Here is a 20,885-nt window from a genome sequence, read left to right as displayed (position 1 = left end):
GTTTAAAGGAGACTGTGTACAGTGGAGATATTTTCTAGGATCCACTTAGAACCCTTGTCTTATCCAAAGGACATTATGAGGTTTTGATCTCTCATACTTGCCAGATACATGGAATTATAGTCATTCAACTCTAAGATTATATACATACAAACTTTATAACGTTTTGCCAAATTGCACTTAGTTGGTATCCACGGAAGTAGAGTCTATATGTTTGTTGCCTTTCCTGTTTCAGCTGCGTATTTGTGAGTCATGGGGTGTAGGATTGTGGTTCTTTACCTTTTCTAATAAGATGTACCAATTTTAGGGTCCAAAAATTATTAGACTCCTCATAACAAGATGATTGTTGTATTTTTAGGATTTTTTAATGAAAAAATACATAACAAAAGCTGCTGTGATTTCAGTAATGCTTTTATTTTTTTTTAGTATTTTTCAGTAAATTTTTTTAAATTTAAGTAATCTCTACACGCCATGTGGGGCTTGAACTCACAACCCCGAGATCAAAAGTCATATGCTGTTCTGACCAAGCCAGCCAGACGCCCCTCGGTAATGCTTTTAAATCAGTTTGTCTTTATTAGTAACACCATAATCTATATCCAGTTGAAATATAGTATATAAATATTTGTAAGCTAGTATTATTTATTCAGACTGAAGGTAATGCTGAAGTAGATTCCTTGTAATAATTCCGTGGCCTCACAGAGGTTCACATTCCATGCATGGGTTGTGAATCACTCGTATAGATTGAGGTTAAGATGTGTGTTCAGAAAACGACCTATTCATGGATGGAAATTTGTAGGCTTATTTGAAATCAGTGGTATCAATAATTTTTGAAGGCAAGATAGAAGTATTTCACATTTCCATTTTAACCAAATCTTTAGATAAGCAGAATAAACAAAACAAATTCTTTAGAAATGAGACTTCTAACTTACTGTTGCTTTACTTATTCTGCTTAGTTCAAGTCAGAGCTAATAGTCTAATGTTCTTGAATGTCTTGACAAGCTTTTGCAGCAATCATGTATCCTTTTGCAGATATTTATGTGTGACCTATATTAGTATAGCAAAATGGGTGAAACTTTTTCCATAGCTTCTTTGTGAAATTTCCAGTGATTGTGTAATATTGAGAAATTTCAGAAGATTCTTTGAATAGTAAAAAGCAAAAGATGTCATCCATGTGAGCTTAAAATTTAGAAACACAGAACATACATAAAACCGGTAGAGAAAGATTAAAGTGAACATAATATAATGGAGAAAGCTTTGGAGACTTTGGAGTCCGTATTCAAATGGCTTTAGGTTTAAAATCCAGAATCTCATTTGAACCTCAGAGCGATCCTGTGGAAACAGAAGATAGCGTAGGCAAGATCCCATTTACAGATAAGTAAACAAACAGCATATCAAAATTTCATTGGCCCAAGGACCCAGAGCTGGTACATTGCAAAGCCAGAGTGTGAATCCAGATGTTTTGACTCCATGCCTACTCTTTTTACCTCCATAAGGCACAAAATCCAAAATCCTTACTTAGTTTGAGGGTCAAGCCATCACTAATAAGGGTTTAACCCATCTTTTTCAGCCTTTTCTCTCCCTCTTCCCACAAACCGTAGCTCCCACATTTGGCAGGTCCTGGCCAAGGATCACAGGTAAGGTGTCTGTTTGCTTTTGATGGCTTCCCATTTAGCTCCAGTTAAATTGTCTGTGTTCCTATCTGTTTATTCACAAAGTTTCTCCTGTCAGGAATATCCTGCCATCCCCCCAACTCCTTCTCTCACTCCTTGCTTAACTAGGACAAGAGGTCATCTGTCCAGAGAGAAAGACAAGAGGATTTGTGACTTTAGGAGAAAAGAGAAGGCTGCAAATATTGCTTTGGGCATTTATTTAAAAGGAAAGAGATGTGACCAAAGAGATGGACAAAAACATGGTTGAAGCTGGGCACTTATGCTCCGTGTTGCGGCTTGGCACACAGCTGTTTCTTCCTTCAGCTGCACGGGGGGGGGGGGGGGGGGTTTTGCCCAATGCCAGGGTCTCTTCATTTCCTTGGTTTCGTGCTGAGTCAGTCACTGGCTCTGGCTTTCTTCTCCTACCTATCTTTGCCTGTTTCTTCTCTCTTCTTTCTAGTGTCAAATAAAAATCTCTTCCAAAAAAGTTGGTGTTCTCATTTTGTTTGGCTTCCTTGTTTACTGTGTTGGAGGAGGGGGAAGGAAAACGTTTTTCTTGGGCACAAAACCACACATACTTATCCAATATTTGAGTGAGAACTGTACACCATCCACTTTTGTAACAGCTGTTCTTTTAACTGGTGACAGGGTGGGAAGAAAGCTTTGATCTGGTGGTGAGGAGAGCAGGTCAAGGAATATGCTCATTTGCCCCACCTTCTATTCCCCAGATTCTTGGCGTATTTAGCATCTCTTTCCCTGTGCTGTCTTCTTCTCTGTATGTGGCAATGTGAAAGGCAGCAAGCTACAGAGTCAGGCTAATCTTGCTGTAACTTTTTTTTAAGTTTCTGGCACAGGCTTACAAAGCTGTAGGAAGAAAAAAGAAAGTTGGTATTACTGCCACACAACTTAGATACCCGATGTAATTCATTATTTGGTCCTTGTGACTCAGGAGGGAATGGAAAGGAAAGAAGGAAGGGGTTATATGAGTTGTATCTTATTGCTAACATTGCACTTGCGTCCTCTAGCAAATCTGGCTGGTTTTGGTGGAAGTGGGGAGGACGCCAACCTTTGAGGTTTCTTTGCAGGAAAGTAGGGCAATCAAAGAAGAAATCAGTGCCACTCAAAAAGTTGCAGGTGGATTCTCCATGTGTAGCACCAAAGGCTGGCACAGTGTTAGGAGAGGGACACTCACTGAAGGTGGTTTCATGAGCGGAGGGAGGCCCAGAGATCCAGGGAACTCCCTCATCATCGTTTCGATCATGTGTAAGATGGTAACTTGATCTGCGTAATCTCTTTGGACCTGAGAAAACGTGTGTCCAAAAGGATGCCTCCTGAACAGTGCCTCTTCCGTAGTTCTGCTAGGTCTTGAGTTGGGGGGAGAAAGATAAAAGGCACCAACTATCAAAAGTTCATTCTTAACACCTGATTGGAAAGGGGGAAGCAGAGAGATTCTTTGCTCTAGCATAACTTGGAAGTCAAAGGTGGTAAGCGGTCATAGATTGCAATTTCCTTTTCAGAGTTTTTATTTATGAAGAAATGACATTTATTTTACTGACAGAGTAGCCTGACCATCTGAGGGAATTTAGATTCAGTAAAGAATTCGGTCTAAAGGGTCAGACTGCTTGATATTCACCAGTTTCCTCTTGACAACTGTCACAGGCTTCCATTTGGCAACTCCTTGCCAAGGATCACAGATAAGGTCTTTTGCTATTTTGCAGTTAAGGGACTGGAGTAGGGAGTTCTAGGTGGTCCTCTTTCTGGAAACGGGAGGAGGCAATCTCAGAATGGGGAGGGTGGTAAAGGAGGGAGAGAAGGTGCTTAGCATATAGTAGGTAATTACTGAGAGCACACGGTTTTAGAGTGAGAAGGTCCTGTGTTAATTCCCATGAACCGGAGAAACAATCTCTTTGTGCCTGTTTCTTGATCAGGGAATGTTTGCCCGGAAGAATGAGATGAGGTTAGAATCCCCATATGTAAAACCTAACCCATCATACGAGTTTTCTTTTAAAAAAATTTATTAAGAGCTTACTATGTGCCTGGTACTGTCTTTGTTGGGGTAAATGAGACAAAAGTCCTTGCATTTATAGAGCTTACATTCTGGCGGCACACGAACTGTGGTAGTTATTGATTTGAGGAAAGCTTAAATAAAATGGAATTAGGAATGCCAAGGACAGGCAAAATCCTGCATCAGTGCCGATTGTACAAAAATGTAATGGCAAATCATGAGTTCCAGTCTCTGTTACCTAATAGGGAAATTTGTGATCTGCAGGGGACTCAGTTCCAAGTGTTTATATACTCTGCCCATCACCCTTTGCCAAGGAGCTGCACTTCTACAACCCACCTCCAGACCCAGTCTGTCTCTTGCCTTGTTCTTCACCTAATAGGTAAATACCTCTTGCCTTTACTTGTAGCCTGCTGTTGGTCCAATGGGGAGAGGCAGCTGTATTTATTTATTTGCCTCTCCTACAAGCTTTCTTTCCTAACAGGTCTGACCTCCTATCCAGTGGAAAATGTGTTTCATCCATCTTCCTCTGGGTAATATGAAGTCTTGAGTCCCTTTGGACCAGTTTTGCCCTCGTGTTGGTTCGATGGTTTCCTGTGGATGGCCAGGGCTTGAGCAGCATTTCAGTCTCCCACTCTAGTCTCCCTTTCCACCCATCACCTCCTGGAGGATACTCCAGGTGTCAAAGGTGTAGCACCCTCATTGTAGGTGCTTCAGGCTCTTCTGAACATACCTTGAAGGGCCAGCAGGCTAGTGGCCAGCATCACCCAGACCTTTTGCAGGAAGCCTGAACTGGGAGTGCCTTGACTGTGAGTGAACTCGAGGTGTCTTCTTTGCTTCAATCCTTTGACTGTGTAGTTCCCTGCCTCTGGTTCAAAAGAGAATCAGTGGATCAGGTGAGGGTTTCAGAAATCATTAATACCTCCTTTTGCATCATCTCAGGACGGTTGGGTTTTTTTTTTGTTGGTTTTGGTTTTGGTTTTTTGTTGTTTGTTTGTTTGTTTTATCTCCAAGGATAGCTCTCAGCACAATTTATTCCCCAAATAAATATTTTTTAACATTTATGGGTAGTGATGATGATTTAATTAAGCAGCAGTGAACTGATACAGAATCTACTGTGTGTCACACTGGGGATACAAACAGGCCTACCTTAAAGGAACTTTATTATTTTGTTTCATGTTTATTTTATTTATTTTGAGAGAGAGAGAGAGAGCATGAGCAGGGGAGGGGCAGAGAGAGGGAGAGAGAAACCCAAGCAGGCTCTGTGCCGTCAGTGCACAGCCTGATGCAGGGCTCCAACTCACAAACCATTGAGATCATGACCTGAGCCAAAATCAAGAGTCAGACGTTTTTTTTTTTTTTAATTTTTTTTTTTTAACGTTTATTTATTTTTGAGACTGAGAGAGACAGAGCATGAATGGGGGAGGGGCAGAGAGAGAGGGAGACACAGAATCGGAAGCAGGCTCCAGGCTCCGAGCCATCAGCCCAGAGCCCGACGCGGGGCTCGAACTCACGGACCGCGACATCGTGACCTGAGCCGAAGTCGGACGCTCAGCCGACTGAGCCACCCAGGCGCCCCAAGAGTCAGACGTTTTTTAACTGAGCCACCCAGGTGCCCCTTGATTGTACCTTTTAAAATCTGTCTTATTTTCTTAAAAAATGTTTTAATGTTTGTTTATTTTTGAGAGAGAGAGTGCAAGCTGAAGAGGGGCAGAGAGAGAGAGGGAGACACAGGATCCGAAGCAGGCTCCAGGCCCTTAGCTGTCAGCACAGAGCCCGACATGGGGCTTGGGCTCATGAACCATGAGATCATGACCTGAGCCAAAGTCAGACGCCTAACCGACTGAGCCATGCAAGCGCCCGAGTCTTGTTAGACAGCTAACATAGCTTAGTCACCTTGGACTTGATTGCCCCCAAATCTCATTTAAAAACTATCTTCTGGAGTGTGTCAAGCAGTTTAGCAGAAGTTAAAATCTTGGGCTTTGGAATAGATCTGGGTTTTTATCTACCATTTACTAGCTGAATGAACTTACCCAGATTAGCTTTGAGCCTGACTTTTCACGTGACAAGATTAGGCCCAACCTCAAAAAGGCCATGAAGATCGAAAGAATTGATCTATCATTCAGCGCAATGCCTGGCACACAGTAAGCACTCAGTAAATGGTAGACAGTGTTTACAGACACTATGTTACCTGTCCAGCTTTGTTTCACCCTCCAAAAGGAACCTCATCTCTGCATTTGGTGAGCATCCATATGTGCTGACACTAATACTCAAATAAACCGAGAGGATGAGAAAGGCATTTTATCTCACAGCCATCACAAGTAGAAATGCTTAGGGTGTATTAGGAGAACGTGACTAGGTTATAGACTACATAGATTAGCTTCTAAGGAGAAGGGCTTTTCTGCTCCGATTGGGTTCTGCAAGCTTAGCACTGTGCCTGTGGGATGCACAATCAACAGGACAAGTATGAGAAGAACGACAGAGGAGTTTCCACTAGTAAAATCAGCTGGAACAGGATTCACATAAATGGTAAAATGAAATTGTATAGAGTGTCCAATACCAGGCAAAAGTGATTCAGACATCGTCCCGTAGACACTGGAAAGCCCTTAACACTCTGTGAATAGTGGTGTGGCATGTACAAATTAGCATTTTAGAAAGAGATCAGATGGCAATGTGGATTGAAGACAGATGGTATTTAGAGTTGATGGACTATTAGGTAACGGCTCGGTTCCAGGTCCAGAGGTAGGATGTGGGAGGAGAAATAAAGATGAACGAGACACACTCGGATTTCAAGGGGCTTGTCAGTCAGGAGACTTGGAATATTTTCAGTGTGAGATGATGAAGACTTGGAAAACCCCTTTGGGAAGAAAGGAATGAAAGTAGGAAAGAACTAGTAGTATTTAGTAACTGGATGGGGAAGAGAAAAAAGGCACCAAGATTTCAACTGTAAATCATGGGCAGAAGTAGGGTCTCAGGTTGAGTGTGAGGAGATGGCAAGCGGGACAGTTGTCAGTGAAAACATTAAATTGAAACTTAGGAAAGAAGTTAGAGCTGGAGAAATTGATTCATGGGTCGGTTTGCAGGGAGGTGCAGGTTAAAATCAGGAGGGTATGAGAACTTAGGAGACAGCACAAAGATCGAAGAGGTGAGGAGTGAGTCTGAGGGAATGAATTCACACGTTTGAGAGGTGGGAGGAGGAAATAGTGACAGACGAAGAGAGAACATACAGGTAGGAAACCTGGGAAGTACAGAGTCACAGAAGCTGATAGAGATTGGGAGTTTGGTAAGGTGGGCTGACTGGAAGCAGGGTCAGAGAGGAAGGTACCAGGAAGCAAGGAAGAAACTCTAAATTAGTCTAGACTGCAGTAGAAAATGTGGGTTAACTGCTAACCATAGGAGATGATGAAAGCATTTGTTAAAAGGTTCCAGGCTGGGTTTTTATTTGGGAGGGAAGTAATTTATTTCTATTTTTCTTAAAGTTAAAACATAAGATAGTACTTGAAAGTTCATAGAGCATAATAACAGTGTCCTTTAGTCTTCCTATGCTTATTCCCTAGAGAATAGTGGTTGCACTGTCAACTCTGAGCTGTTTCATTCACCATATTCTGAAATCGTGTGCTTATATTGCCACTTCTTGATGATAAAGTTTAGACGTTATTGATTTTCTGTTAAAGAAGATGAGGATATGTTTCTCTTAAACCTCTACCTCCTTCCCCATTTCTGCATCTTTCACAAATCATTATATTACACATTTTAGTTAAATTAATTTTTAGATGATCTGGTTTCTGTAAATGTTACCTATTACAGAGCCAAGTTGTGTGCCATGATTAGGCTTCCTTTTGTAAAATTTAGTGTTTTCCCTGGAGATAATGATGACTTTAATTTTTTTTAACCAGGCAAAATTTTCCATATCTGTGTCTTTAATCCTTCATCCAATCTATCACAGGCCTTCAGAAAGAAGACCTATCAATTCAATTTTTACCCACTATACATCTTCCAGAGTCCCCTTTCTCTTGTTCCTTTTGGACTAATTGCCTGTTTTGGCCCTTTTCCATTCCAGGGTTTCCTTATCTCTTTTCCCTATTAGAGTCCTTACTTTCCTGGATCCCATTTTATCCACTCTACCTATTTACTTTCCTGTTTTTTTGAAGCAGACCTCTGGTGGCTTCTTAAGATCACATTGATGGCTTTTTTTTTCTTTTCCAGTCATTGCATGTCTGTCTTTATTCTTTCCTCACATTTGATTGGTAGTTTGGTTGGGTATACAATTCCAATTAGAACATAATTCTCGGGGTGCCTGGGTGACTCAGTCAGTGAAGCGTCCGACTTTTGGTTTCGGTTCAGATCATGATCTCACAGTTCATGAGTTCAAGCCCTGCCTCAGACTCTGTGCTGACAGCATGGAGCCTGCTTGGGATTCTCTCCCTCTCTTTCTACCCCTCCCCTGCTTGCTCTTTCTCTCTCTCAAAATAAATAAATTTTAAAAAGAACATAATTCTCAGTTTTGAAGGCTTGCTCCTTTCGGAATATAGAAACACGGAGTCACGCACTGCGGGGTATATGAGGAAGTCATATATAAAGCTGAGGCTGGAGTAACCATATTTAGGTTTTGTCAAAGTAGTAACAGAATAGGGGAGTATGCACAAAATGAAGGAAATATGCAGAGATGAGAGGCCTTGCTGCCCCAGAGACATTGAGATCGTAACTCTTTTTAAGTTCTGTTGGATTTCTGGTGTCTGATTCCAGAAACAAAACTCATAAATGCCAGCTATGCTTCCTGTTTTATTATTTTTTTCCTTTTAACCTATGGCAGCTTGAGTGGGTTTCTGTTTCTTAAAACTAAGATCTTAAAACTAATGCTCTTAAGACAACCATCCGTTTTATCTAAAATCCATATCTATCACAGCCTGAAGGCTCAGTGCCTATATTTAGAAATAGAACCACATTTGTGAGAGATCTCTGAATCAGAACCAAGAAGCCTAAATTCCAGACCTCTATCTGCTTCTACTGGCACTGGTCAGTGAGACAAATTGAACGATTTGCTTTACCTTCTTGTGACTCAGTCTCAGCGTCACTCAAAATTGAATGGCTTACCTCAGTAAGATTTTTAAAATTAAAGACAAAATGAGACCACTTTTGTATCCATGCTTTGAGGAGAGGTGGCATTTGCTGGTGGGACTGGTGGGAAATGACCGAGTCATGGGAAAGACTCTTCCCCCAAGGAGACTCCTACCCAGGACCCGAAGTAACTACTTCTGGCTCCAGCCGCCGACCCTGCTTACTATCTCATCTGGTGGCATTTGGGAGATCAGAGCTTACCTGTGACTAAAACAGAGAAAAAGTGGCCCTGAAGGCGCATATCTGGCCTCTGGCTTGTGGCACAACACTGGTAGGTCCCGCTGTCCGATGGTGTGGCATGGTTTATGGTGAACACCAACTGAGATGATCTTTCGCTGATGCCATCTTCCCTGGGATCCCGTCGAAGTCTCAGTTGCCGCAGGCTGGTCTCAGGGAAACAGCCCGAAGACCTGTCCTTGCACAAAAACACTATAGCACCCTCAGCCTCTTCTTTTGTATGCCGCAAAGTACAGATCAAGCTTAATTGCTTTCCATCCTGGGAAAATGAGCTGAGGATGTGCAAGCACCCTGGAAGGGGAAGGGGGAGGAATTAGGCCCAGGAGGCCGGGTATACATGGCTGACTAATTCATTCACAGAGAAATGTTGAGCAGACGTGGAGGCTAACAGACATTAAATACCACCCCTTAGACGAGTAGTCTACAGCCTATACCCCTATCTGAGGGAGACCTGCAATCCCAGTTATTCATTAATTCAGAAATGACTTCTATTTTATTTCTACTCTCCAAATGGAACTTGCATAGGACCTTTACTAAAAGTACTTTTGTATACATCTAATCCTCGGTATAGCCCTAGACACATGTGTTGTTCCCATTTTATAAACTGAGGTACATGGGGGTTAAATGGGTTATATACTTGACACATATTGTAGTATCTGAGTCTCAAACCCGGGATTCATAAAGTTGGAAATGTGTAAGATGCTGAAAGAATCTTCGATTGAGGTCCAGATTACCAGGCTCTCAGCAACACATAGCAACACACAGGGGCAGAATGTCTGATGGGGTGGGCAACAGTATTCGTTTTAACAAAAAACATGAAACTATGTTTTTGCCCTTTCACTAGTGTCAAGAGGCAGTGGGTTCTTTTCTTCCCCACCAGAGAAAAAAATCTTGGGATCCATTCCTTCTCACGAGTACGGGATTTTCCCTGATGGCTGTCTCTGCTCTGGGGATCTGGGGGTGGGCTGTCCTCACCACCAAGTCGGATGTCCACCATTGCCAGCAGAATGGCCAGGACCAAGCAGCCTCTGCCAGGTGCCATCAGGGTCTGGCACGTTGTCAGCAGCTGCAGAAACTCAAAGCAAACGTTGGCTCCAGTGATGTCCTTGGCCTCGATTTCCTGAAAGCACATGGGGATTCCTAGACAAGGCCTTCCGGGCTCCAAGACCATCTCCCTGTTCCAGGCACTAGCTTAAGTTGGCTTAAGTCAGGTGGAGGAAGGCTTGGGCATGAGGGTCCAGCTGGCTGGGAAATGAGATAGTTTATCAAGTGAGGTATGCTGGAGAGGAGAGAGGACAAAAGAGGTAAGACACCTATACAGGGAGACACTAAAGGCTCTATTGTCAGAATACTTTTTTCTAAATTAAGTTGGATTACTGGGTCAACGAATATGAACATTAAAATTTTTTCTGCTGGACGCCTGGGTGGCTGAGTCGGTTGAGCGTCCAACTTCAGCTCAGGTCATGATCTCACGGTCTGTGATTTCGAGCCCTGTGTCAGGCCCTGTGCTGACAGCTCAGAGCCTGGAGCCTGCTTTGGATTCTGTGTCTTCTCTCTCTCTCTGCCCCTCCCCTGCTCATGCTCTGTCTCTTTCTCTCTCTCTGTAAAAAATAAACATTAAAAAAAATTTTTTTTTTAATTTTTTTTCTGCTATATATTATCAGATTGCTCTCCAAAGATATGGTTGAAACTCAGATGTTCAAGAATGTGCTTGTCAGCACTGGATACTGTCATATTTTTTCCAATTTGATGAATTGGATCAATTTGAGATCTAAAAAGTTAGATCTCACTGTTGTTTTATTTTGCATTTCCATATCTAGTGAGGGGGAGGATCTCCGCATACATTTATTGGTCAATAGTATTTCCTCTTCTATGAATTGCCTGTTCATTTTTTCTGCATGTTTTTCAAAATCACCTTTTTAAAAAATCAGTTTTTTCTCTGTTAGAGATAGTAACCTGACTTTTTTGTTTTAACAAATATTTTCTCCCAATTCATTGTTTATCTTCTGATATGATGTTTCTTTCCATCAGGAAAATTCACGTTTGTGTGTAGTTAAATACAGTGCATCTATCTTTTAAGTCCTCTGTTTCCTGTATTAAGAAGTTTCCCTCAGGTTGGACTTAAAGTTTTCTTCCAATATTTTTATTGTTTTACCGTTTATATCCTCTCATCCTAGCTAAGAAAAAGTATCCTCATGTCAAAAAACCCCAAACTGAACCAAAACAGTATATTGTGAAAAATTTCAGAAATGAAATTGAGGACAAGGAACAAGCCACTGTAACTGTAGGGGTCCGCGACATCATGACCTGAGCTGAAGTAGGACACTTAACTGAGCCACCCAGGTGCCCCCTATGCATTGAATCATTTTAATCTTCACAGATACCATTACCTCCTCTTTTCAGGTAAAGATACTTTGCATTTCTTTCCTTCAGAGTGTTTCTTAAATTTTCCTAAACCTAGAAAACTTGGTGGCACTCTGATCCCAACTCTTGATGATTCTGTGCTCTCGGGCTTGTCTCAGGTCCTCACCTGGCCCGTCCCTCACCTGTATAATGAGGTGGCTGTCTACTTCAAAATATTGAAAAACAAGCCTCAGCAACACAGATCTGAATGTGGCATTCTCCCCAGTTAAAAGATCTCAGTGACTCCACACAGTTGATATTTATCATTCTTCTGGCTACCCAGTAGTATCTTCTGGTGGAACCAGCCTCCCTCTCTTTTCTCCTCTCGGTACCTCCCTGTGAGTCCTCATAGAAAGTAGAGCTCCGATGCTCTCTCTTCAGGAGCCCAAAGGACCAGATACACTTTCTTCCTACCCTCCGAAAGCTGGGGTTGGGCCAATGAGGTGTTCCCATCAGGCATTTGGGTCCTGAGGACATGCTGCAAAGATGAGGTAGAGGTAGAATGACACTCCCTGGTGGGATTCCTTCCTAGTCTGGTGCTTCCTCCTCCCACCCCTGAATCACCATCCTAGCTGACCCAAGATACAATTCACTGAATACCCTAAGCTATTTCAAACCTGCAGATTTCTGCCCATTTTGTCTACTCTTTTGGAGATGCCTTCCTTTCTGTCTCTGCCTGAGAAACTCTTTTTTTCATTTCATTTTTTTTTTTAATATTTATTCATTTTTGAGAGAAGAGTACAAGTGAGGAGGGGCAGAGAGGGAGACACAGAATCTGAAGCAGGCTCCAGGCTCTGGTCAGCTCAAACTCATGAACCATGAGATCGTGACCTGAGCTGAAGTTGGATGCCCAAATGACTGAGCCACCCAGATGCCCCTCTTTTTTTTTTTTTTTAATTAAAAAAAAAAGTTTATTTATTTATTTTGAGAGACAGAGAGGAAGAGAGAGAATCCCAAGCAGGCTCCACACTGTCAGTGCAGAGCATGATCTCACAAACCATGAGCTCATGACCTGAGCCAAAACCAAAAGTCAGATGCTCAACTGACTGAGTCACCCAGCTGCCCCTCTGCCTGATAAACTCTTAATCATCCTTTAAATTCCAGCTTATAGCCCTATAAGGGGAAACCACAATAAAATAAAATGAAAATAAACTAATGGAATAAAGGGAAAATGGAGGAAAGTGAAAATTAGGAATAAGAAAGAAGAAAAAAATCATAAATGTAATTGGAACTAAAAATGAAAAGGGATATTTTTGTATTACCTTAAGCTGAAGAGTTAGAAAATCTGGTTGAAATAAATAATTTTCTATGAAAATACAAATGGCCAAATTGACTCAGAAAAATAGAGGAAACCTAAAGGGCCCAATGACCATGGAAGAAACAGAAAATTATTTGGTACTATCTTTCCAGAAAGCACTACTTTGGATAGTTTATAAATAAATTCTTTGAGATATTTTGATGTTGTTCAAACTGATAGCATAGAAAAAGAAGGAAATCTCATTTCTTGTTACTAACACCAAAACATTAAAGCCTAAAGAAGACTGCAGACCAATCTGACTTATATGAACATTCGTGTAAAATCCTAAATAAAACGTTAGCAAATCAATCAAGCAGGATATTAAAAATGTAACACACCATGACAAATGGAGTGGAATTTATCTTAGAAATTCTTGGATGATTCAATATTAGGAAATCTATTAATATCAGTTACTATGTTAATAAATCAAAGAAGAAAGTCAATATTCTGATAAAATCTCATATTCATTCCCATGAAAACTCTAAGGAAAATGGTGACAGTTGAGTATTATTCAACATAATGGAGAAATATATATCTCAAATAAAATTCTAGAATCATATTTAATGGTAAAATATAAGATCATTTCTATTAAGATTAGGAGAAAGGCAAAGGTGCTTCCTATTACCTTTATTATTTTCTATTTTTCTGGGAACATTAGTCATTGCATTTAGACAAGAGAATAAAGTTAAGGGTATAAATACTGGAAATCTTGAGGCAAAATATTTCCACTTGATGTAACTTTTTTTTAAATGTTTATTTTTGAGAGAGAGAGAGAGAGAGAGTATGAGCAGGGGAGGGGCAGAGAGAGATACACAGAATCTGAAGCAGGCTCCAGGCTCTGAGATGTCAGCACAGAACCCGATGCAGGACTCAAACCCACAAACTGGGAGATCATGACTTGAGCCAAAGTCAGACACTCGACTGACTGAGCCACCCAGGCGCCCCTGATGTGACTTGCATTTGGAAAACCCAAGAGAATTAAGAATATTAGAAACAATGAAAGAATATTAGAAACAACAGATATTCAGGGAATATCTGAATAGGCAGTTCACAAAATAGGAAATGTAATGAAAAGTTGTTCAGTCTTAATAGGGAAGTGCAAAGTTTTAAAAGTTCAGAGTCCAGGGGCACCTGGGTGGCTCAGTCGGCTGAGCATCCGACTTCAGCTCGGGTCATGATCTCACGGTCTGTGGGTTCGAGCCCTGCATCGGGCTCTGTGCTGACAGCTCAGAGCCTGGAGCCTGCTTCGAATTCTGTGTCTCCCTCTTTCTCTGCCCCTCCCCCACTCATGCTCTGTCTCTCTCTGTGTCAAAAATAAACATTAAAAAAAATAAAAAAAAAAAAGTTCAGAGTCCAGAATTTCAGAATTACCACCCAACAGATGAGCACAAATGAAAATGATCAATAAATCCAATTCAGGGTGCCTGGGTGGCTCAGTCCGTTGAACTTCCGACTCTGGCTCAGGTCGTGAACTTGTGGTTCGTGAGTTTGAGCCCTGCATTGGGCTTTCTGCTGTCAGCACAGAGCCCACTTTGGATCCTCTGTCCCCCTTCTCTCTCTGCCCCTCCCCCACTCATGTGCACGCACACGCTCGCTCTCTCTCTCTCTCTCTCTCTCTCTCTCAAAAATAGATAACCATTAAAAATAAATAAATCTGATTCTACTGAGAGTCTTAGGAAATACGTACAATAGTTCACCCTGGGTGAAAATATACCCTGGACTTTTGGCTCTGCTTATAGAAATAAAAACATGAGTGTGATGGAATATATGTTTAAGGATATTTGCTGCAATAGTATTTACAATGCCAAAAAACTAGAAAAAAGGTAAACACCCATCGGTCAGAGAATGGTTGAATAAATTATGGCATATCCATAGTATAGAGTATTATGTATTTATAATTTACATAAAATAATAAGATAAACATATAACATAAATAAAATTTAATCAGATACAAAATAAATACATAAAATTATAAATATTTCCTGGATACAACTGCTAGTCAGAAAATATGATAGAAGTAGAAATGCCACTCATAGCAACAACAACAAAAATCCCATAAAATTCCCAGGAATTTAAAATGTAGCAAGATTGTATTAGGGTCTATAGGATAAAAACTGTGAAGTGCTGTTAGCAAAAGAAAATCTAAATAAAGACAATTGTTGATTTTCTCTATACTTCTCTATTAATGTGCCACGATCCTAATAAAATCCCAGTGGTCTGGCCCCCAGTGCTGCTGCCCTAGCCCTGACCTCTTGTTCCCTGTCCTGTGTTGTTATACTTTCATGCTGTTCTATGTCTTCATCAGAATGTCTGGTTGACTCTTGAAGCAAAACATTGAAACATTTAGTGACATGCTTTTGTGTCTAGCTACAAAGTAACATCTGATTTGAAAAGGAAGATAAAGAAGGATTGCAATTACTCATTTAGCCTAGGTTTGTAGTTAAAAGCATAGACTCTGGAGGCATCTAGGTGGCTCAGTCAGTTAGGCGTCCGACTTTGGCTCAGGTCATGATCTCACAGTTTGTGGGTTCAAGCCCTGCATCAAGCTATGTGCTAACAGCTCAAAGCCTGGAGCCTGTTTTGGATTCTGTGTGTGTCTCTCTCTGCACCCCCACCCCACTCACGTGCTGTCTCTTTCTCTCTCAAAAATAAATAAACATTAAAAAAAAAAAATGCATGGGCTCTGGGGCCAGACTGCTTGTGTCTAAGACCGGATCCAAAACTTACTAGTTGTGTGACAAGCAAGTTTCTTAGGCTCCTGGGACAGGAACTGTGCTCAGCCCTTAATAAATAAATGGGCATATTTGACAAACACTGAACACCTCTGATGTGTCAGGCACCATAGAGCACAGAGAGATCATTAAAACCGAGGCAGACTGTCCTCGTGGTTCTGTGCAGCCTTTAGTCAGAAGGACAGGTCTATAATCTGGCTTTGACACTTACTAGCTAGCTGTGTGATGTTAGGCAAGTTTCTTAACCTCTCTGAAAAACAGCTTACTGAGCTATACAATGGTGCTAATATTCTCTTCCCAGGGCTGTTGTTGGGGTTAAAGGAGGCAACCATGTAAACTAGTTACCTGGTATAATGCCAGTATAGTGGCTGGCATAGAGTAAGGGCTCAGTAAATGTTAGCTATGATTATTTTTATGCTTCCTCATATTGGGGGCAATTTACAGTGTCCCATGCAACATCCACATACACAATTGTGTTCAGTTCTTCTAAAACACAGCTATTATGGTTATTTAAAAATCTGTCACTTTTACTAAGCATATGGAAGATTAGAGAGGCACTGTGAGTAGCTTAAAATCACTGCTTCTAAGTAAAGGAGCTAGGATTCTAATTCCCAAGGTATGTGAGTCTTTCTCATGTCCTTTGTCCCTCTTCTCACAGCTATCTAGCCATTCAGGAACACCTGCAATCCAAGGAGGGCTTTGATGACAATAATAAGGTCATAAAGTATATCAAGGAATAGGAAAAGAGAAATTCTGAACGAGGGGTCTGGAAAGGCTGCAAGAAGGGAGTGCAGTTAGGCCTTGACAGATGGTTGCTGACTTTGGGGAGCCGGTGGTGAGGGCTGGGGAGATTTGGCCTCCAATCCGGGCTCTGCATTAGCTGTGAGATGTTGAGAAGGTCATGTTCCTTCTCTAGGCGTGTTTCCTGAGGGACTGGTGCAGTGGGATGGGAGGGGGCAGGGTAGGGACTGCTTCCAAGAAGAGAGCTGCAGACTGGCGGGCCGGCTGGCAGGCGCCAGGCTTTTCCCTGTGGCTGGGCCTCGCGGTGCCTAGGGCCGAGCTGGAGCAGAGAGTGTAAGTCTATCGTGGGCGGTTCAAGAGGGCCGGGACGGGTGGGGGCCATGGGGGAAAGGATGCTCTTGGTGTAGGTGACCTTGGTGCCCGGAGGGGGGGCACCCCGGCGTGACGCGGGCAGGGCCCGGCGGGGTAGGCACAGCCGCTTCTGCACTCTGACCGCTAGAGGGCGCTGCTTTCCAGATGGAACAGGGAAGGCCCGTGAGCCGCCGGGGCGCGAGGCAGAGCGTGCTGCCACCCGCGGAAACCCTGAACTACTGGGAGAGGTGTAGGGGGTGCAAGGTCGCGTCCGGTGGGTCCTGGGGGCGCAGCCTGTGCTAGAACAGCAACTGGCCCTCCACAGCGGGAAGAGATGGTGGACAGGGAAATGGGACTCTCTGGGCAAGCCCCGGAATCGGCAAGGGTGACAGGTGAGGATGGCATCCTCAACTTTCAGCCTTCCCTGGGCCCCCTGAACTATGCTGGCTGCCCAGCGCAGCCAGGAGGATGCGCCTCCGGAGGTAAGCACCCTCCTGGCCCCCGACCTTGTAAGGTGGGGGCACGTGAAGTCCCAGATTCCAATCCAAGCTTCCTGTGGCCTCCGGCGCGTTACTAACCTTGCCCAGCCGCTCATTCCTCTTGTGTTTAAAACTCCCTTCTGCGAAATGTTGCGATAATTAAATGATGCATGAATCTGTGCCCGAGGTTTTCTGGGGCGTGGGGACTGTCGCTGGTGGGGACGCGACGGTAAGGAAGAGGCTCTTCTCTTTGCTGCTAAAGCCCAGATCTGACCTCTCAGAGGGGCTGGAAGGTTAGCAATCAGCCTCACAAATACTTGTTTGCAACTCTCCCACGAAGCTGAGAATGATGCCCCCAGACCCAGAGATGGGATTTCATCCACCTCAACCCCGACTTCCTTAAACTAGAAACAGATTAGTAAATACACTGAGGTTAGCATATTAGGAGGCCCTGGAGCAGTTGCCTGCTTTCTCAGGCTTGTGGCTCTTAACCTCCTGGGCACACCCAGCCGGTAACCATCAGTAACCATCATAACTTCATAGTAGTGATGAGCGTAGGCAACATTTTGAGAAATCCATGACAATTGTAATGAGATGTGAAAATATTTCTGATTTCTGTTGATGGCAAATTCTGTCGAGGCTTGTTGCCGACATTCATAATCGAAGCAAAGGCTAACTTTCAGCTAGAGACTGGTGGAAATAAATAATGTTTCTCCCAGATTCAGGAATCCCATGAATGGACCCCCCCCCCCCCCCCAGTTAAGAATTCCTGTAGAACAGGCTCCTCATTTTGCCGTTAGGGAAACTGAGGCAACCAGCTCTCCTGATTTTGGAGTGAAATGTCTTCCACTAAAGTGCATAACTCTGGAACTTGGAGGAAAAATATTTATTTATTTAATTTGAGAGAGAGAGAGAGAGAGAGAGAGAGCTCAAGCAGGGGAGAGGGTCAGAAGGAGAGAGAGAGAGAGAGAGAGAGAAAGAAAGAGAATCTTCAGCAGGTTCCATACTCAGCATGGACCCAGACTCAACTTGAGCTCACGGTCCTGGGATCATGACCTGAGCAGAAATCAAGAGTTTGATGCTCACCGACTGAGCCACCCAGGAGCCCGAAGGGAAACTGTTTCTAAACCATTATTTTCACCCTGAAATTCCCAAGTTGACTCTCCAAAACATGCCAGTTGGCCTGAAGCCCCCTCCTGTTGGTGTTACCCCCAGAGCAAACATCTGCAGTGTGAAGTTCCCTCCGGGGTGCCTTACAGGACCAAGGAGCCCAGAGGCTTGTCCTAGGCCAGGCTTTGAGGGATTCGGAGGAGAGTTGATCCAAAACTTGGTAACTTCCTCTAGTAACCACCTCCTTTTTCTTGGTGAGAACGACCCTTTGTCACTCATCACCTGTGAGCACTGAACAAAAGACAGTGGCCTAGAGGCTCCAGGACCACAGGAGAGGCTCCCTCGCGTACAGTTGCTTCAAGGAGCTCGCCCAGATTTCCCTGCCCTGAACACACAGTACGGTTCTTTCTCACTTGAGGTGCCAGAATGGGGCCCGTACCCCTGAAAGCCTGCAGGGGAAGGGCGAGCATGGTGGCCCAGCTGGCACCGAGCAACACTTCTGTTTCCCAGGCTCCCGAGGGTAAAGGACATTTCAAAAATCAGGGTTTCTCAGGGACCCCACCGGGAGCCTGTCCTTACGTGAGCAGTTCTGTCAACTGTCCCATCCCTGCTCCTGGACCCCGGGTCCCCAGCGGGCCTTATTACCTCCGGACTGACGTCCTTCTTTCTTGCTCATAGGCCGGGGGCTCTGGTGAAGGCACTTTGATGGAGCCTCAGCCCCTGACTTGCTCCTCGGGCGTCTCCCACTTCCGTCACTGCTCACACCTTCACGGCTGGTATATATGGTCTTTGAAAACCACAGCATGGGTTTTTGTAGCAGGCAGGGGTCGGCCTACTTCTCTCTCCTCCACCCCCACTGTGCCTTTTTTTTCTCTACCACCCCATCCTCTGCTCCTTTCTCCTTTTCCTCTTCCTTTCTTTGTGTGTTAGGGACAGACTCTAACTGTCTGCTGAGAGGGCTGAGAAAAAGTGCTCTTGGAAATTGCTTTCTTCACATTCGGGGACAAAGGTTTTTCACTCGGTGATTCAGAATAAAGACAAGACGGGTAATAGAATGACTAGGAGATGTAAGGACAGCCACGTGCTGTCACGTATAAAGAAGAGTAGCAAGTCTTCCTGAGAGACTTAAAGACAGAACAGAGTAGGGGCACCTGGATGGCTCAGTTGGTTGAGCGTCTGACTCTCGATTTTGGTTCAGGTCATGGTCCCAGGGTTGTGGGGTCGGACCCTGCGTCGGGCTCCGCACTGAGCATGGAGCCTGCTTGGGACTCTATCTCTCCCCTTTGCCTCTGCCCCCTCCCCCTCTCACACACTCTCTCAATCTCTCTCTCTCTAAAAAAAAAAAAAAAAAAAAAAAAAAAAAAAAGGACTGGGCAGAGTAGAGAGCAGCTCCAGGTTGAAGGGGGAGAAGGAGGGTGGGGCTATGAGGGAGGCTGGGGCGGGCACCGGAGACAGGGAGCGGGGCAGCCCAAACAGTCCTGTACGTACCGGTGAGCAGGTGGGTGGCTGACCTATGACCCCTCGAGCCATTTCCATTCTGCTCTGTTCTGTTCCTTCTTGGTCACTGGTGGCTGGAGGGATTGCTGGGATTACTCCTAAACTCTAGTGTTGTGCACTTTGGTGGGAAGAGCACCGATCTGAGTGAGAGTGAGAAGCTAACTTCTGCAAGGTCCTAACTTCTGCAAGACTGGGCCAGGCTCCGTGCCAGGGGGCACCCAGAGCAGCAGGAAGCCCCGTGGTTCTGCAACAAACACCCAGCATGATTGCTAACCAATGGCAGGCTCCCCAGGAGCCCAAGAGGTGTCATCAGAAGTGGGGTTGGGGAAATTTTTCATGACTGATCTAGAGTCACTCTCACCCGTGTGCGGCCAGGGAGTTCCTGGTCTGGGGCCCTCTGTGGTCCCCAGTAGAGTGCTCTGGGGTCTGAGGTCCTTTAAGGAGGCCCCACCAAAGTCATCGTGTTGTCAGGATGTCATCTGTCTCCTGATTCTGCTACACTGCTCAGCTTTCACAACACAATGTGCTGGTTCCTGGGGGATGGAAACCAGCGTCGGGCGTTGGGGTGGGGGGGAGGCCTTTGCTCCCATCTACGGTCTCTCACCGCCACCCGGGGCACAGGGTGGTCCACCGCAGCCCAGAGGATGCCTGGCTCCACGGACGTGAACTGCTGAATGGGGCCAGGGGTTTGCTAACCCAGTCCCCACAGCAGCGGTCACATTCGTGACTTCTCTGTTCCTTCAAATGGAGATTTGTCCATGCTTGTCTCTGTGGATACTCAGAAGGCTGGCCATGACAGCCTTCAGCCTGTCTCATCGGCCGGGAGGCTGTGCAACAGTGAGGAGGATGTTGAGGGTAAGAGGAGCTGAAGGTGAGAAAGCCGTGGATATGCGAGCTTGGGGCCCCACGGAGCACCGGCGGACACTCGTGTGCTCGCACTTAGTTGCAAACCCCGCCACTAAGTTGCACTTAGTTCCAAACCCCTCCACGTTCTGCAAAGAGCTCAGGCGTGAAACTGAACGGCAGAGGACTGCTCTCGCACCAGTCGGGGAGCGTCTGTCCATCGTGCAGACACTTGCGTACGTGATTTCCTTCAAGGGCTGCTTCTGCTCCCTCCTCACTGAAGCTGTTGTGTCCTGGGCACCGTGGGGTTGGCATGACCGAGCCCCGGCTGGCCCGTTCTCCAGCAGAGCGCGCTTTGTTGGGTCTACGTGGTGTGGGACGAGGCAGAATGTGCCCGGTGCTGTAAGCGCCCCAGAAGTGGGAGAAAAC

The 20,885-nt window shown here is 44.4% G+C and overlaps 1 protein-coding gene across 5 annotated transcripts; it reads right to left on the bottom strand.

The window, feature by feature from the left end:
• Positions 1-718: 718 nt before the first annotated feature.
• Positions 719-19,840, bottom strand: CD160 (CD160 molecule). 5 transcript variants are annotated; one of them, XM_030326129.1, is made up of 5 exons: positions 19,605-19,840; positions 9,979-10,123; positions 8,968-9,294; positions 4,382-4,516; positions 719-2,510 (listed from the first exon to the last, which is right to left on the bottom strand). In XM_030326129.1, exons 1-5 carry the CDS (start codon positions 19,650-19,652, stop codon positions 2,503-2,505), a joined length of 663 nt encoding a protein of 220 aa, XP_030181989.1. In that variant the 5' UTR covers positions 19,653-19,840; the 3' UTR covers positions 719-2,502. The 5 variants fall into 5 exon arrangements, with proteins under 5 accessions (XP_030181989.1, XP_030181991.1, XP_030181988.1 ...); XM_030326131.1 differs by lacking the exon at positions 19,605-19,840 and adding an exon at positions 18,762-18,844; XM_030326128.1 differs by lacking the exon at positions 19,605-19,840 and adding an exon at positions 18,762-18,843 and having other exon boundaries at positions 9,979-10,248.
• Between the last annotated feature and the right edge of the window lie 1,045 nt (positions 19,841-20,885).

This window comes from Lynx canadensis, chromosome C1 (genome assembly GCF_007474595.2).
Source record: "Lynx canadensis isolate LIC74 chromosome C1, mLynCan4.pri.v2, whole genome shotgun sequence".
Classification (NCBI taxonomy): domain Eukaryota; kingdom Metazoa; phylum Chordata; class Mammalia; order Carnivora; family Felidae; genus Lynx; species Lynx canadensis.
Note: the sequence above shows the minus strand (reverse complement) of the source record. Positions and strands in the feature narration are given on the sequence as shown.

Excerpts from the sequence above, each read along its gene's own strand:
- CD160 (XM_030326128.1), bottom strand. The coding sequence starts at position 10,174 with ATGGTCTTGGAGCCCGGAAGGCCTTGTCTAGGAATCCCCATGTGCTTT. Across the intron at positions 9,295-9,978 it reads GGTGGACATCCGACTTGGTG|GGTGCTTGCACATCCTCAGC; the intron begins GTGAGGACAGCC and ends TTCCCCTTCCAG. Across the intron at positions 4,517-8,967 it reads TTTCTCTGTTTTAGTCACAG|AGGCAGGGAACTACACAGTC; the intron begins GTAAGCTCTGAT and ends CTTTTGAACCAG.